The sequence below is a fragment of the Solanum tuberosum genome, unplaced genomic scaffold (genome assembly GCF_000226075.1).
Source record: "Solanum tuberosum cultivar DM 1-3 516 R44 unplaced genomic scaffold, SolTub_3.0 scf00181, whole genome shotgun sequence".
Taxonomy (NCBI): Eukaryota; Viridiplantae; Streptophyta; class Magnoliopsida; order Solanales; family Solanaceae; genus Solanum; species Solanum tuberosum.
Genome location: NW_006239106.1, coordinates 556,345 through 571,454, shown reverse-complemented (window position 1 = coordinate 571,454; position 15,110 = coordinate 556,345). Strand labels below are relative to the sequence as shown.

General features: G+C 34.5%; 1 protein-coding gene across 1 annotated transcript; it reads right to left on the bottom strand.

Moving 5' to 3' along the window:
- Positions 1-11,979: 11,979 nt before the first annotated feature.
- On the bottom strand, positions 11,980-14,520 carry LOC102585176 (cytochrome P450 CYP736A12-like). The gene is made up of 2 exons (XM_006354643.2): positions 13,579-14,520; positions 11,980-12,703 (listed from the first exon to the last, which is right to left on the bottom strand). The coding sequence occupies exons 1-2, from the start codon at positions 14,476-14,478 to the stop codon at positions 12,089-12,091; spliced, it is 1,515 nt and encodes a 504-aa protein (XP_006354705.1). The 5' UTR covers positions 14,479-14,520; the 3' UTR covers positions 11,980-12,088.
- Between the last annotated feature and the right edge of the window lie 590 nt (positions 14,521-15,110).

The window sequence follows — 15,110 nt, the reverse complement described above, 5'->3', positions numbered from 1 at the left end:
TCATAGCTCAATCCACCGTGGTGTGTGAGCCCATTTTCAAGTTATTGAAAAAATATGCCCTGACCAAGTGGACCGGAGAATGTCAAACTGTTTTTGACGCTATCAAGAATTATTTGTCCAATCCCCCGATGTTGGTTCCTCCATGAGAAGGTAGTCTTTTGTTGCTATATTTATCTATCTCGGATATCACATTTGGATGCGTGCTTGGTCAACATGACGAAACAGGGAAAAATGAGCGGGCCATCTACTACTTGAGCAAGAAATTCACTCCATATGAGGCCCGCTACACTCTTTTGGAGAGGACATGTTGTGCTCTAACCTGGATAGCTCAGAAGTTTAGACATTATTTGTCTTCTTATACCACACACCTTATCTCTAGAATGGACCCGTTGAAGTATGTTTTCCAGAAAGCGATGCCGAAAGGAAAGTTGGCTAAATGGCAAATGCTTTTGAGTGGGTTTGATATTGTGTATGTGACTCAGAAAGCAATGAAAGCACAAGCCTTGGCTGATCATCTTGCGGAGAATCCCGTCGATGAAGAATATGAACCGCTCAAGACTTATTTCCCCGAAGAAGAAGTTGCATTTGTGGGAGAAGATATTTCTGAAGCATACCCTGGCTGGAGAGTATTCTTTGATGGAGCAGCAAATCACCAAGGAAAAGGTATCAGAGAAGTCTTAGTGTCAGAATCTGGTCAGCACTATCCTATGGCAGCTAAACTCTGATTCGATTGCACAAACAATATGGTTGAATATGAAGCTTGCATCCTCGGTTTGAAGATGGCAATTGACATGAACGTCCACGAGTTGCTGGTTATTGGAGATTCAGATTTGTTGATTCATCAAGTTCAAGGAGAATGGGCCGTGAAGAACCTAAAGATCACATTGTTTGTGCAGTACATACAGAAGTTGTGCAATAGATTTCGGAAGATTGAGTTCAGACACACTCCCAAGACATAAAATGAGTTAGCCGATGCTCTTGCCACCATCGCATCAATGATTAAACATCCAGATACAAGTTACATTGATCCAGTGGATATAGAGGTAAGAGAGCAGCCTGTTCATTGTTCACATATTGAAGCGGAACCAGATGGTTTGCCTTGGTATTTTGATATAAAGAAGTATTTGGAGACCGGAACATATCTTGAGAAGGCAACGTTCAACCAGAAGAAATCAATACACCGTATGGCTAACAACTTCTTTCCAAGTGGGGAAATCCTTTATAGAAGGACTCCAGATTTAGGTCTTATGAGATGTGTTGATGCTAGTGAAGCTGCAAAGCTTCTTGAATAGATACACGCAAGAGTTTGTGGTACTCATATGAATGGACTCACTTTGGCTAGGAAGATTCTCCGAGCCGGTTATTTTTGGATGACTATGGAGCATGATTGTTGCAAGTTTGTGCAGAAATTCCATAAATGTCAAGTGCATGGTGATTTGATTCGAGTCCCGCCTTACGAACTCAATGCTATGAGTTCACCTTGGCCGTTTGTAGCTTGGGGCATGGATGTCATTAGTCCAATAGAGCCAGCCGCCGCTAACGGGCACAAATTCATTTTGGTTGCCATTGACTACTTCACCAAGTAGGTGGAAGCAGCTTTGTAGAAGTCGGTGACCAAGAAAGTTGTAGCTGATTTTGTTCGCAACAACTTGATATGTAGGTTTGGTGTACCGAAATCCATCGTTACTGATAATTGATCAAATCTCAATAATCATTTGATGAGAGAGATATGTGAACAATTCAAGATTACTCACCGAAACTCAACCGATAATCGTTCCCAAATGAATGGAGCTGTAGAAGCTGCCAACAAGAACATCAAGAAGATTTTGAGGAAAATGATTGACACTCACCGAGGTTGGCACGAGATGTTGCCATATGCTTTGTTGGGAAACGGAACGATTGTTAGGACATCAATTGGAGCAACTCCATACTTGTTAGTATATGGAACAGAAGCAGTTATACCCGCCGAAGTTGAAATACCTTCATTGAGAATCATCCAAGAAGATGAATTGCGTGATGTTGATTGGGTTCGCAAGTGGATTGATCAGTTAACATTGATTGATGAGAAGAGAATGGTTTTTGTTTGTTATGGTCAACTGTATCGATAGAGAATGATTCGTGCTTTCCACAAGAAAGTAAGAGCCAGGATGTTCAAAATTGGTTAGTTAGTTCTCAAACACATTTTCCCTCATCAGGATGAGTATAAAGGGAAATCCGCATCAAATTAGCAAGGACCTACATAGTTCGCAAAGTGTTATCTAGAGGTGTCGTGATCCTGTCGGAGATGGATGGCACCGAGTGGCCCAAACCGATCAACTCAGATGATATCAAAAGATATTATATATGAAACTTCAGTTTGTATTTCTGTTATTTCCTTCTAATTGTTCTATTTGCTTGTAATTGCTTAGTTTAGAATCTATCCCTTTATACTGAACTATGTATGACCTAAATTCTCAAGAACGAGATACGTAGGCGGCCTATGTCGGCCTCGGTCACCCCTTTATCCCCTTTTAATATTTTCCTTGTACCTGAACTACGTTCGACCTGAATTCTCAAGAATGAGATACGCAGGCAGCTTATGTCGGCCTCGGTCGGTTCCTTGTTTAAATTTCCTATTTCTGTTAATATTTGAGGGGGAACTACGTTTGACCTGATTCCTGCCTCAACGGGATACATAGGTGCCACAACGGCTCAGTCATATCTCCCGTAAGATTTCTATTTTTCTTTACAATAGAAACTGGGATAGAATTTTTTAGAGGGGCTCAAAAATTCTCGAGAAGAAATTAACTGGGACAGAAATTTTTTAGGATGGCCTCAAAAATTTCAATAAGGTTCATCGGAAGTTTATAAGAACTTTGAATACTTTCTAGTGAGTAAACAGATGTACCTCGAAGCATCAACTTCAAAGACGTTCATTAAGCTTGACGTGACATGACACTTGACAGTGACTTTTTCCAAATATTACATTTGAAAATCTATTTTCCTCAAAACTTTTCTTTCATGTTTCAATTATTTTTCCGTAAAAGCGTTTGGTCTTATCTATAAAGAAGTGGGAGATTGGAGAAATCAACCGGAGATAGCAAGACAAGGAGCAGGCAATCGAAGAGATCGACACAGATCAGTTCACTTTAAACTAACAATTTTTCTATCGATCAGAAAAAGTTTATGCTTTTTATATCGAAGAATTGAGAATATCAGTAGCATTATTTCAATCAAATTCTCAGCAAGGTGAGATCCATAATGAGCATGCAACTATGTTCGGAAATGGAACAAATGAAAACCTAGAAGAAAGCAATATTATTGTTTTCTAGCAACTGAAGATATCTAGAAGACGTTTATCTGCATCATATTATCAGATATGATAATATTCTTACCCTGAGGGTTATTTATATTGTATTGTCGAATGAGATGATACCTCCACCCAGAAGATCACCTACATTGCTCGGTGAAACATTATCTTCGTTCGGTACTGGTGAGGCATCATCTGTATCTTCATGCATCACAGAAAGTCAACATTTGTTGTGGTTCTCAAAGGAGCAAACATCGCGAAAAGAGATTCATGCATCACAGAAAAAGATTCATGCATCGTGAAAAGAGATTCATTCAACACAAAAATAAGATTCATGCATCGCTAAAAGAGATTCATGCATCACGGAAAATGATTCATGTATTGCGAGAAAATTCATGTATCGCATGAAAAAATTCATGCATCGCGGGAAGAGTCACGCATCGCGGGAAAGAGATTCATGCATCGCGGAAAAGAAAGTCATGCATCACGGGAAAGAAGATCATTCATCGCGGGAAAGAAAGTCATGCATCACGAAGAAACCTCATGCATCGCGAGAAAGTTATCGTCATTATTTCCATTGAAAGAACAACATCAAGAGAACCATCAACAACGACATCAAGAGAACTATCAACATATTACATCAACCTATTTTATTACTTCGAAATCAAAAGAAGAGTACATTGAAGATTATATTACAAATATGAAATACAAGCTTTATTTTCTTTACGTCAAACTGGAGGAAGCTGACGTCAAATGTTCAAGGAGAGCAATCAAGTGCCAACATAGTAAAAGACACTATATCCCCATTTGAATTACATTTTATGTAGATGAGTTTTATCTCAGTCTTTTCGAGAGCATCCTAAGAGGATGAATCCTCAAAACAAACCACAGGTGGAGACGACATAAAAAAGGATGCAGCACAACGTAGAACTTTTTCTTAGCAGCGAATTGGGACGTAGTCTGAAGAGGAGTATCAAACTCTTAGGATGCGAGGTGAGGATTGACTTCCACTAAAATCAAACCACACCCCGATCAGAAGGTGTGTGGGTTTTCTTTTAGATTTATCGGTTCTAGTTTCGCATCCGAGAAATTTAGGCGTTCACCTGAGGCATCTTTCCAATCTGAGTGACAATGCACCAAGAGCTTTGGAAATTATGTCCGTGTGAGTTCTTATTAATGGGTGTGAAGCGCGCTACATTCATGGCTTAGAGGTTGCAAGCCTCATTTTTATACTCGATTTATGTTGTCACTCTTCTTGAACCGAAGAATATCTTGGCATAAGAGATTTCCTTTTCAACCGATCGAGTCAAACTACAAGCAGCCTGTTTCCCCAAGTTGAGGGATATGTAGGAGGAATCAAAGTTGAAAACTCGGCTATATTCCAACATTCTCTATTAAATCTTATTTTCGAGCATTCCGGTGTCTTCATAATTCGATATCAGGATGACTTTGAATTCTTTCAAAATCGTGCGTCAAATCAAGCATATTGAACTACAATTGGCCTGAATTCTCATATAGCCTGAGATATGTAGGAAACCCATTTTCAGGGTTCGGCCATATTTCGCAAAGTCCGTACCGAAATCCCTTTCGTAGAAAAGATGAAGATGTGGTCGGTCAAATTGGATTAATCAATTTCAGTTTCCTCGAATTTCTTGCATCAATCCAAGTAAAATGATGGACAATTGTTGACACCCAAATTTGTCTTTCCACAATATAAATTAATTTTTGAGTTTCTTTAATGTCAAATGATTTAGAATAATTAATTTTATAAAAATTCTAGTATTTTTCAAGTTATTTTAAAGTAATCTTAGTCATTTCACAATTTTTAAATAATAAATATGTTTTATATAATTAGTCTACTCTAAGAATATCCGAAGATTTGTCTCGAAGGATTTTGTTTTACTGAAACATTTTATTAAATCAATCTATTTTAAGTTATGATTATAATTTTGAATAAATTAGTTTATAATTAAGTTAACTATTTCGTTAAGATTAAGAAGCTCATAAATTAATTATATCAATTCTTCCTATTTGAATTCTAGCCGAATCTTCTAAATTTAACTCTTTTTGGTTACCTCTTTAATCCGTTTGGCTAAATTGTTAATTAATTTCTATTGCAATTGTAGCCAAATCTAATCTTTATCTTCAACCCATTTTAAGACCAAGAATTTGGGCCCTATTTCTAACTTTCAGTAGCCCACTCCTTTTATTCTCAATTCCCAGCCCACTTTTCAATTCTCTTTACCAAGACCCAACTCCCTTTCTTGTTTCCGTTTTCCAAATTCAGCCGCCCCAACCCACTCTTTTACTTGACCCGACCCATTTCCTTATCCCTAAAAGAAATTCCCAACATTCACAGAAGCAAACACACGACAACAGCTCAAAAGCAACGGAGAGCAGCAACGCGTGCAACCCAACCTAGACACTGCACACATCTTTTTCTTCTTCACGCTCCAAATGACAACAATCCTTCACGGTGTGAACAACGGCAATAGACAGAAGCAACAACACCTTCAAATTGCAAGAGGCGACAATGGTAACAATACCGAACAACGTCCAAAAGATGAAAAACAAATAGCTTTTCTGTATCGTCTCCCTCATCTAGACGTTCGTACGATAGTACTGCAACAACCGCGATTCCAGCTATCTTTTCTCTGCAACAACCGCGTCTAATCGTCCTTGCAGCCGCAAGATAATGCCACGTTGAAGCTCGAGGACGTCCGAGTGAATTGAGGTCGTCCACGTCCATTCCAACTTCGGATTTCGTGGGATTTGGGTGAAGTCTCATATAAACAGCAACTTTTTCCTCGTCCTTAGGAAGATTTCAAATTGATAAGTTTGAATTGAGGAATCGATTTTGGAATTCCAATTTTGCCCTTATTCTTATCCAAATTTCTTCAAGTTTTCCCCCCAAAACGCAAACCCTAGTTTTTCTTCTATTTAAGCTCGCTTCTTCTTCATTGTAGGGGTTGGATTTTGGACAGCAAAAAATACATAGAACAACTTAAGCGAAAAACAGTGAAGATACAAACCAAACACATTCGAAAGAGAAGAGAGATCAGCGTGATTATAGTGTGGTTTCCTTGCTCGTTCATATGAGTCATCGTAATATCGATTTGGTGGGGGAATCGTCTTGATGGCTAGCTCGTTTTGCTCAGTTCTCTTCCCCCAAAAAGGTAAACGTCGCTTTGATTCTTATTTGTTTTAGTTGGTTCTCAATAGTTTGGGTCGATCTTTCCTCTTATTTGCTCGAGTTTCTTTCTCCAAGATTTATCAGTAATGTTTAATGATAGATTGATCCGTTTCGAGTTGGGTATGTTTTAGTTTGGTGAAGTTCGAAATATGTTCTTGTGTGTATGCTTAAGATTTGAATGTTGTCAATAGTTTAAATACCTTTTGCACTACTCTAAGTCACTAAAGTTATAATGCTATGATGATTTTATATTCGTTGTTGCTCATCATGTATGTTTCTGCTTGAAGTTTCTTTAATCGAATGTGGCTTGTAGTCAACGATACCTAATTAGAAATGACTATGTAACCTGCATTATCTAGATTCTACTGTAGTTTCTGATTCCTTGTGTGATGAAATTTAATATCCAATGAAGTTTATTCATGAGCAATTATTAGGCTGGTAAAGATGCTTACATATAGTTTTAGGTTCCAATGAAGTCTGTTATGTAGCTGCCTATTTGAATGATTTGGAATACATGATTATTGGCTATTGTAGCATTGTATGTAGATTTTTCCCTTTCTTGATTACCATCTGGTCGTAATTTTGTTGTTATAAGTTTGGATTTTAGGTTGTATTTCATCTTAAGTTTGTGGTTGCTCATTTTTTTTAGTCTCATATTTAGTCTAACTCTTATTCATCTACTCGTCTTTTCTATTTCGATTTATTTCACCCTGTTTTGAATTTCTTGTTGTCAATAGTCTTTTAGTCTAGTTCTGTTTCAAAAAAATTTTCCATCTAAATCGAGTTTTTGTCTCCCTGTTGTTCGAACTTCAGTTGAAAATGCTTCTATTTGCAAGTTGAATCAGTGTAAAATCCGAGTTTTCTCATTTTGTTTCCCAAAACTGAGTTTTGTTTGAACCTGGTCTGCAAGATTATCTAGAGCATGATCTTTTTGGGGTGATTAGTCTTCCATTATGTGACATGTCATTTTTTTTAATCTCAAGGCTGATTTCCTGTAGCTCTGTTTGCTCATATCGTGTCTATATTTTAATACTTCATTCAATCACATGTCAATTTGAGGATGTATACCTAAAAATGGAGAATGCATCGAGGCAGAACTAGAACTTGTTCATAATTTGCATGTCATGTGTGTCCATTGTTTCTGGTTTATACTTTAATGATTTCTTTGTTTAAATGACATATGTGGAATAGTTTGTTCTCTTAAAAGGTTAGTAGTATTTGTGAATGGGTATCAAGACAACATTTATCCATTCTTCTCTCTGTGGTTAGTAATGAGGAATTGCCCAAGTCATTTGGTTTGTTGGATTAGTCCATAATATGTTATTATTTTTTGTCGTGCTGAGTTATAAGTCATTTTAGTGTTGTTCCTTTTCCTTATAGAAATATGTCAGAGTTTTTCTCATCCCGTATTAATTTTATAATTTGTTGTCGTTTTGCATATGAAATCTCCCTCGGGTCTTCATGGACTCTATCCTTGCATCTTCCTATTGGGCCACAGAGGCCCAATTCTTTTATTTCGAGTCAGCCAGCCCTTAGGAATTGAAGAATGAGTCCCGAAAAATGGCGTACAGGTTGCGGGAGATACACAACAAAGTGCTGCAAATCGGAAAGATTGAGGAAATTGGACCAAAAAGCCCACTTTTGAAAGTTATATTTTGTTACTTTTGGGCCTATGCCCCTTGCGTTTAAATTGTTATTATTTGATAGTTGTTACGACAGGTACCAAGAGAAAAATTAGGCCAGAAGCCCAATTTTATTAGTCTAGGGCAGGTGTAAGGTGGGCCAAAGGCCCAAATGAAATTAGGCCCAAGTACTGACCCAGGCGGACAGAAAACCCGACTTGGGCCCAAGTCTCTCTCTATTTTATTGTGTTTGTTTACTTGTTATTATTTGCTATTGATTTTAAGATTTTAAAAATTCAAATCCCCAAAGGACACCCATTTTGAATTAACTACCTAAATAAATTATTTATCATTTACTTGACTTTAACAAATAATTTTGCAAAATATTTTAGTTAGGTAATACCTCAATATTTCCCTTTTCCCCTTAAGATGATCTTAACTTTCAAAATTGTTCCTTCTCTCAATTTGAATTAATTCAACTTATTTTTAGCCAAATAGTTAATTGCCGGATAACCGCATATTAGCGGACATTTCGGGTGCTTTCAAACCCTTCCCAAAATACTAATATGAACCCCGAACCCTTCAAATATTTTTTATTAGATTTTTTGTTTTAATCTTTAGAAAACCAGTTTTCTTAATCTCCCTTTAAAAATTAAGTGGCGACTCATAAAAACTATCGTATTCTTTTTAAACCCATAAAACAATCATCACATAGCTCATAGTGATGGTTGTCGGTTAGAGAATCTCCCACAGAGTTATTTTACATTTTTATATACAAACTGAGTTATTATTGTATTCTTCAATACATTGAGTTGCTATCTACAGTTTTAAAAAGCTTTCCACATATTGCATCTTTTATTGCTGCTTTATCTTGAGTTGAGTACCCAGAGTTGAGTATCCAGAGTCGAGTATCCAGAGTTGAGTCTCTTATTATTGAGTTGAGCCCTATTTTCTCCGAGTTGAGTTGAACTATGTTTCACAGAGTTGAGTCTCTTATTATTAAGTTGAGCCCTATTTCTCTGAGTTGAGTTTAACTATGTTTCTTGAGTTGAGTTGAGTGAGATGAGAAGAGGTAAGTATGTTTCTTTTCCATCAGTTCAAGCTTATGTTATGCTTTAGAATTCTCCTTACATGCTCGTACATTTCATGTACTGACACCATTTTGCCTGCATCGTTTCATGATGCAGATACATGTAACTAGGGTTATCAACATGAGTTTCGTTGATACCATTTGCATTTCGAGTTAGCTTTGGTGAGCCTCCTTGCTTCCGGAGGATTCCATTTACTTTCTGTTTTGTTCGGATGTCGTGAGTCTTGTCCCGACTCCCATCTTTTTCATTTTAAGGCTTCATAGATAGACAATAGAGTTTGAGAAGTCTGTTTCATTTATTTGTTAAATGTTTAAAAGATTTGAGTTGCCTATTATGGCTAGTTGAATATAATATTATATTCAGAGTTAATCATTTGAGTTAAAGCTTTGTATTTGAGTTTAGTAAATTTTATTTAGTTTTAAGCTTTGTATGCTTGAGTTAGTCTTCCGCTTGTAGTCAGCTAGGATGACGGTTCGCTGGGGACCAGCAATGGTTCTTGAGTGCCGGTCACGTCTAGGGTGTAGCTCGGATTGTAACAAATCAACTTAGGATTTCTACTCCAACTTTGAATTATTATTTCCAACATAGCCTCTTTTCTCATAGTGTCATTTCATAAGGAGTGTTGAACTATTTAAATGATTATTAATCTAAATCTATATATGCTTGATCGAAATTAGCTTTTACCATAAAGTTTTTCCTAAACACATTATTGAAATGAATCATAACTTTAAGTATACAAATTCCTAAAAAGTTGAATGCTAAAATCTTTAAAAAAGTGAATTCATAAAATTTAATTGGAAAATCCACCTCTTCAACCTCTCTTCTCTCTATAGAATAAATATGGACCACGATGGATACTATCCTGTTTAATATTATCTATCAATGGAGAAATTTTGATGACCAGAAGAAAGATAGAGGATTTGAGATATTTATTTGATTAGAAGTTTTTATTTTTCTTTTCAAATTTCTTATATAAAAACGAAGATCTTGTAAAAGTGATGATTTATTTATAAAAGTTAAATGCTCCATTCATTTGGGGAAAAAATGACCTAGTTTGACTTGATACGTAATATAAAAAGATATAGAAAACTTTTCAATTTTATGGTCCTAAATAAAGTTATGTCAAATGTACAAAAATGTCTTTTAATCTAGTGAACTGAAACATATCACGTGGAAAGTTGAAATTAAAATGATACTCTCTCCGTCCACTTTTAGTTGTCATGATTTCCTTTTTTAGAATCAAACAATAAAGACTTTGACTAATATTTTACAATTTATAGTACTTTTTGTATAGTTTTTGAATATCCAAATTTTTTGTTTAAACTATCGAATTAATGTAAATTAATTTAACATTGAAAGTTGGTCAAATTGACTTTCGAAAAGCCAACATGACAATTAAAAATGGACGGAGGGAGTACCAAAAAACCGAAAAACATGTCATTCTTTTTAAAACAGACTAAAAAAATAGGTCATTCTTTTTTAAACGAAGGAGTATAAAACTTAAAAAAAACATTTTTACAAGATTAGACCTCCCCCTCTATGCCTTGCGGTAATGATTCCTCTGGCATTACAACCTTTACCACAATAATGTTATCCATAAATCAAATTATTTCGTGGATTGAATTTCACTTGACTGTCCACCATTCAATTACGTGTGCAAGCAATCATTTTTTCCAAACTTATGCAACTTGACGACTATTGATCTTCTCGTTTATATATATGTCTTCGAAACTTGTGTGTAGTACTTTATTCATAGGTGGATCAGTATTTGTCGGTCGTTACAAATATTTACATTGCGTTAGCATAAAGATTTTATATATGTAAAAATAAAGATTCTTAGCAAAACATAAATTGAATTTAAAAAAAATTGTACAAGACTAGAAATCGTTTCTCTCTTTATTTAAATAAATCGTGTTTTTTCGTGATTTTCCCATCACCCATGCTATATCTTTCGTATCAATTCGATCAATTCGGAATGGACCACTATTTGTCAATTGTGCAACTTGACAATTTCTTATCTTCTTATATGTCTTTATACTTGTGTGTATTCTATTCATAGGTGGATCGCTATTTGTAAGTTGTTACTTGGAACTTTGTTTAAATTTATGTGATATTTTTTTTAGTTCAAAAACAGAATGTCATTTTTTATAATTTTTAAAAGTTTAATTTTAAAATTCTAATTTTATCATTAATGATATAAATTGTCAAGAAGAATTTTAGACCACAAATTTTAAAAGTTTTTTATTTTTTATTATTTTGTGTCAAGCTAAAAGGTGTTGCATATATTGGACAAAGAGAGTAGTTGAAAAAGAAGTATTTGCTTCCTCCGTTTTAATTTATTGAAAAAGTCAAATCCAAAAAGAATGTTTCTTTCCTTTTTTTTAATATTTTTTTGAATTTTAACTTTCTACCTGACATGTTTAAAATTACAAGATTAACATATATTCTAGTATATTTTACATATCTTTAATTTCCATAAAATTAAAGAACATACTAATACATTTTACATATTTAATGTAAGACCAAAATATTTAAACATATTCTTTATTTTCTTAAATAAATTCCGAACGCATTTCATCCCTAATTTTATCACGTTCCATTGATGTGATGATATCTTCATCCTACAAAAGTATTGTTATTATCCTTTTTTCTAATCATGTAATATAATAGGTAAAATAATATATACAATATAAAATAATGGAGTAATATATAAACCTAAAATATTTGAAGACATAGTAAAATATGGATTAGAAGCAAAATATTGTATATATTTTTTAGTATTAGAAGTAACAAAAACAATGAAATATCTATTGTAGTGACCTTTCCCGTACTATTACAAGTGCATACAAAGAAGAACTTAATCAAAATAACTAAAAAATACATTATAATAAAATCAGTTGTGTTGTAGCCTATAAGTTGGAACAGCCATTAAATGACTTGCCCTGCCAGTAACCATACCAAATTGCTCAGTCATGTCCAAATCCTTAGGCTGCATCTCATTTGGGAGTTCCCAATCAAAGCATTGAACCAATTGTGCCACCACAAGACGGACAATAATTAATGCCAACTGCATCCCGGGGCAACTTCTTCTGCCAGAACCAAATGGTAAAAGTTGATAATCACGTCCACGAACATCTACGTTACTTTCAAGAAATCTCTCTGGCAAAAACTTATCAGCGTTGGTCCAAAAATTAGGATCCCTATGAATAGTGTATGCATTGACAATAACTTGTGACCCTTTTTTGACATAGAAATCATCTACCATACAATCTTCCATGGCTTCATGAAGTAGTAATGGGGCAGCAACATGTAGCCTAAATGACTCTTTAAATACCATGTTTAAGTATTTTAAGTTTTCTAAGTCTGATTCTTCAACCATTCTGTTTAGGCCTACTACTTCTTCCAATTCTTTTTGGAGTTTCTTCATTATGTCTGGATTCTTTAGAAGCTCTGAGAGCATCCATTCAATTGAACTTGATGATGTGCCTATTGATGCCACAAGCATGTCCTGAATTTAAATTTAAAAAAATTAGTACTATTTATAAGCTTATCACTTTGCATGACAATAATTTGATTATGACGAATCATCTAAGGTCATATCGAGTCATAAAAATAAAGATAATATAGCTTATCACTCAAATTATTTTTTGAAGTGACATATAGCTGATTGATTGCTAAGCTAGTACTCCCTCCATTTCAAATTAATTGAATTGTTAAGGTGTTTCACATCCTTTAAGAAAAAAAGATTAAGACATAAATTAGATATAACTTTCCATTTTTACCCTTATTAATTATTGTCAAATTTATGATTAAAATAACTAAATATTAATTAATAACTAATTCCAATACTAACTAATGAAGGGTAAAATTGGAAGAGCATTCTAAAAATAGTCTTTAAAATTGAACAATTATGTTGATTTGAAAAATGAAAAATGTCTCAACAATTCAATTAATATGAAATGGAGGGAGTAGTAAGTATGTTATTCCCTTTTTTCAATTGAAATCCTCCTTCGCTCCAATACCCTTTCATTTTTAATTTGTTTTGCAATACTATAATCAGAAATAATTTAACTTTGTAATTTTGGTATTTTTATCTTTAAAGAAATGATTTAGAACCACAAAAATATCTAAGGATTGTTTTATATCACAAATTTCAAAAATTCTTTTTTTTCTTACTCATTATATCAAGTCAAACAATACTACGAGACAGAGGGAGTAACATTCTTTTACTTTTAGTCAGGTATATAAGGATTGACATCTTTTATTTATAGTCATAGAAAATTACATGACTTATTTTAGCCGGTAAGTTTTAAAAATTCTTTATTTTTCTCTTAAATTAGTCAAATACCTTCGCATAAATTGAGACAGAAAGAATGAACATACCAACATGACAGCTTTAACATGGCGACGATCAAACTGGAACTCAACTTCACCAGATTGCATAATGTCCATCATGGTGTCTACAAAGTCTTTATTTTTCTTGTGGTCCTTAGCATTGACATGTTCATCAATAATCTTCTCTACAAATGGATCAAGCACCTTAGAAGTGTCCTTCATTCTACGTGTGAGTCCTTGGAGGTCAATAACACCAAGAAAAGGGAAAAAATCACCAAGATTTGGTGTTGCAGCTAGAGTTGTAACCTCTTGAACTAAATACTTAAATCCCCTTTTGTCCAAATCCTCATCCGTGAACTTTTTCCCAAAAACCATCAAACAACTCAAGTTGGCAGTCAACTTTGACACTTGAGCACTAAGATCAACTTCAACATGACCCTGACCCTGACTCTGACCCTGACCTTGAGCTATTTCTTTGATCGATTTGATCATAATGTCAATTTCTTCACTTCTAGTAGATTGGAACGAGTTAATCTTCATGTTACTCAACAAATGGACCGTACACAATTTTCTCATGTTACGCCAATACGCGCCATGCTTTGAGAAAATCAAATTCCTTTGGCCATACGATATGTATTGAGAGGTCTCACTATGAGGCCTACTAGCAAAAATATGATCATAAGTTTTGAGAATTTTCTCTGCTGATTGAGGGGAAGATATAACATAAGTTGGTACCAATCCAAATTTCATGTAGATAATAGGACCATATTTTAGAGAAAATTTGTGTAAATCTTGAGTAAGATTTTCACCTAAAAGATGGAGATGTCCTAATATTGGAATGCCTTTTGGACCAGGAGGAAGTTTTTTCTTGTTTTTGATATTTAGTAACTCATAGAAAATGAAAAATACAATAAGAGCTAAAATCAATGTTGCCCACACAAAGGCCATTGCTAATAATAATAAGACAATATTTGCAAGTATGTTGTATGATTTATGGGAAAGGGCACATACTTATATAGGAAAATAAATCATGTGAACGGCGGCCCCTCAATAGTTATGGTGAAAAAGGAAATGTTTATATAGTACAAGTTGGTGAACTATAACATAAATGTGTCATAATATTATTGTTGTTGTAAAACTAAAGCAAAATAAGACAAGAAATATTGAAGATGAACAATGGAAATAGGGAGACAAGAGATGAGAGATTTTCTTATTATTCCCAGTCTTCACGTCTCTACAATATGAACCCTTATGCCACTATTTATAGTGTAACATAGAGACATATAAAAGGTTAGTCATAAACATGACATTAACATGAATATAATGGATGAGGTTATGGAAGTGAAAGGTTACAAGAATAATGGTTATAAAGTTGGAGGTTATGGAGGTTATGATTATCTTCATAATGGAGGAAAGTAATGGAGATAATGGGTGAGAGAAAATGTCTTGGTGTAATGGGACATCCACATTATAATATTTTATAACACTCCCCCTTGGATGTCCATAGATAATATGTCTCGTTAAAACCTTACTAGAAAAAAACCTTGTGGGAAAAAAATCCCAGTGAAGGAAAAAGAGTA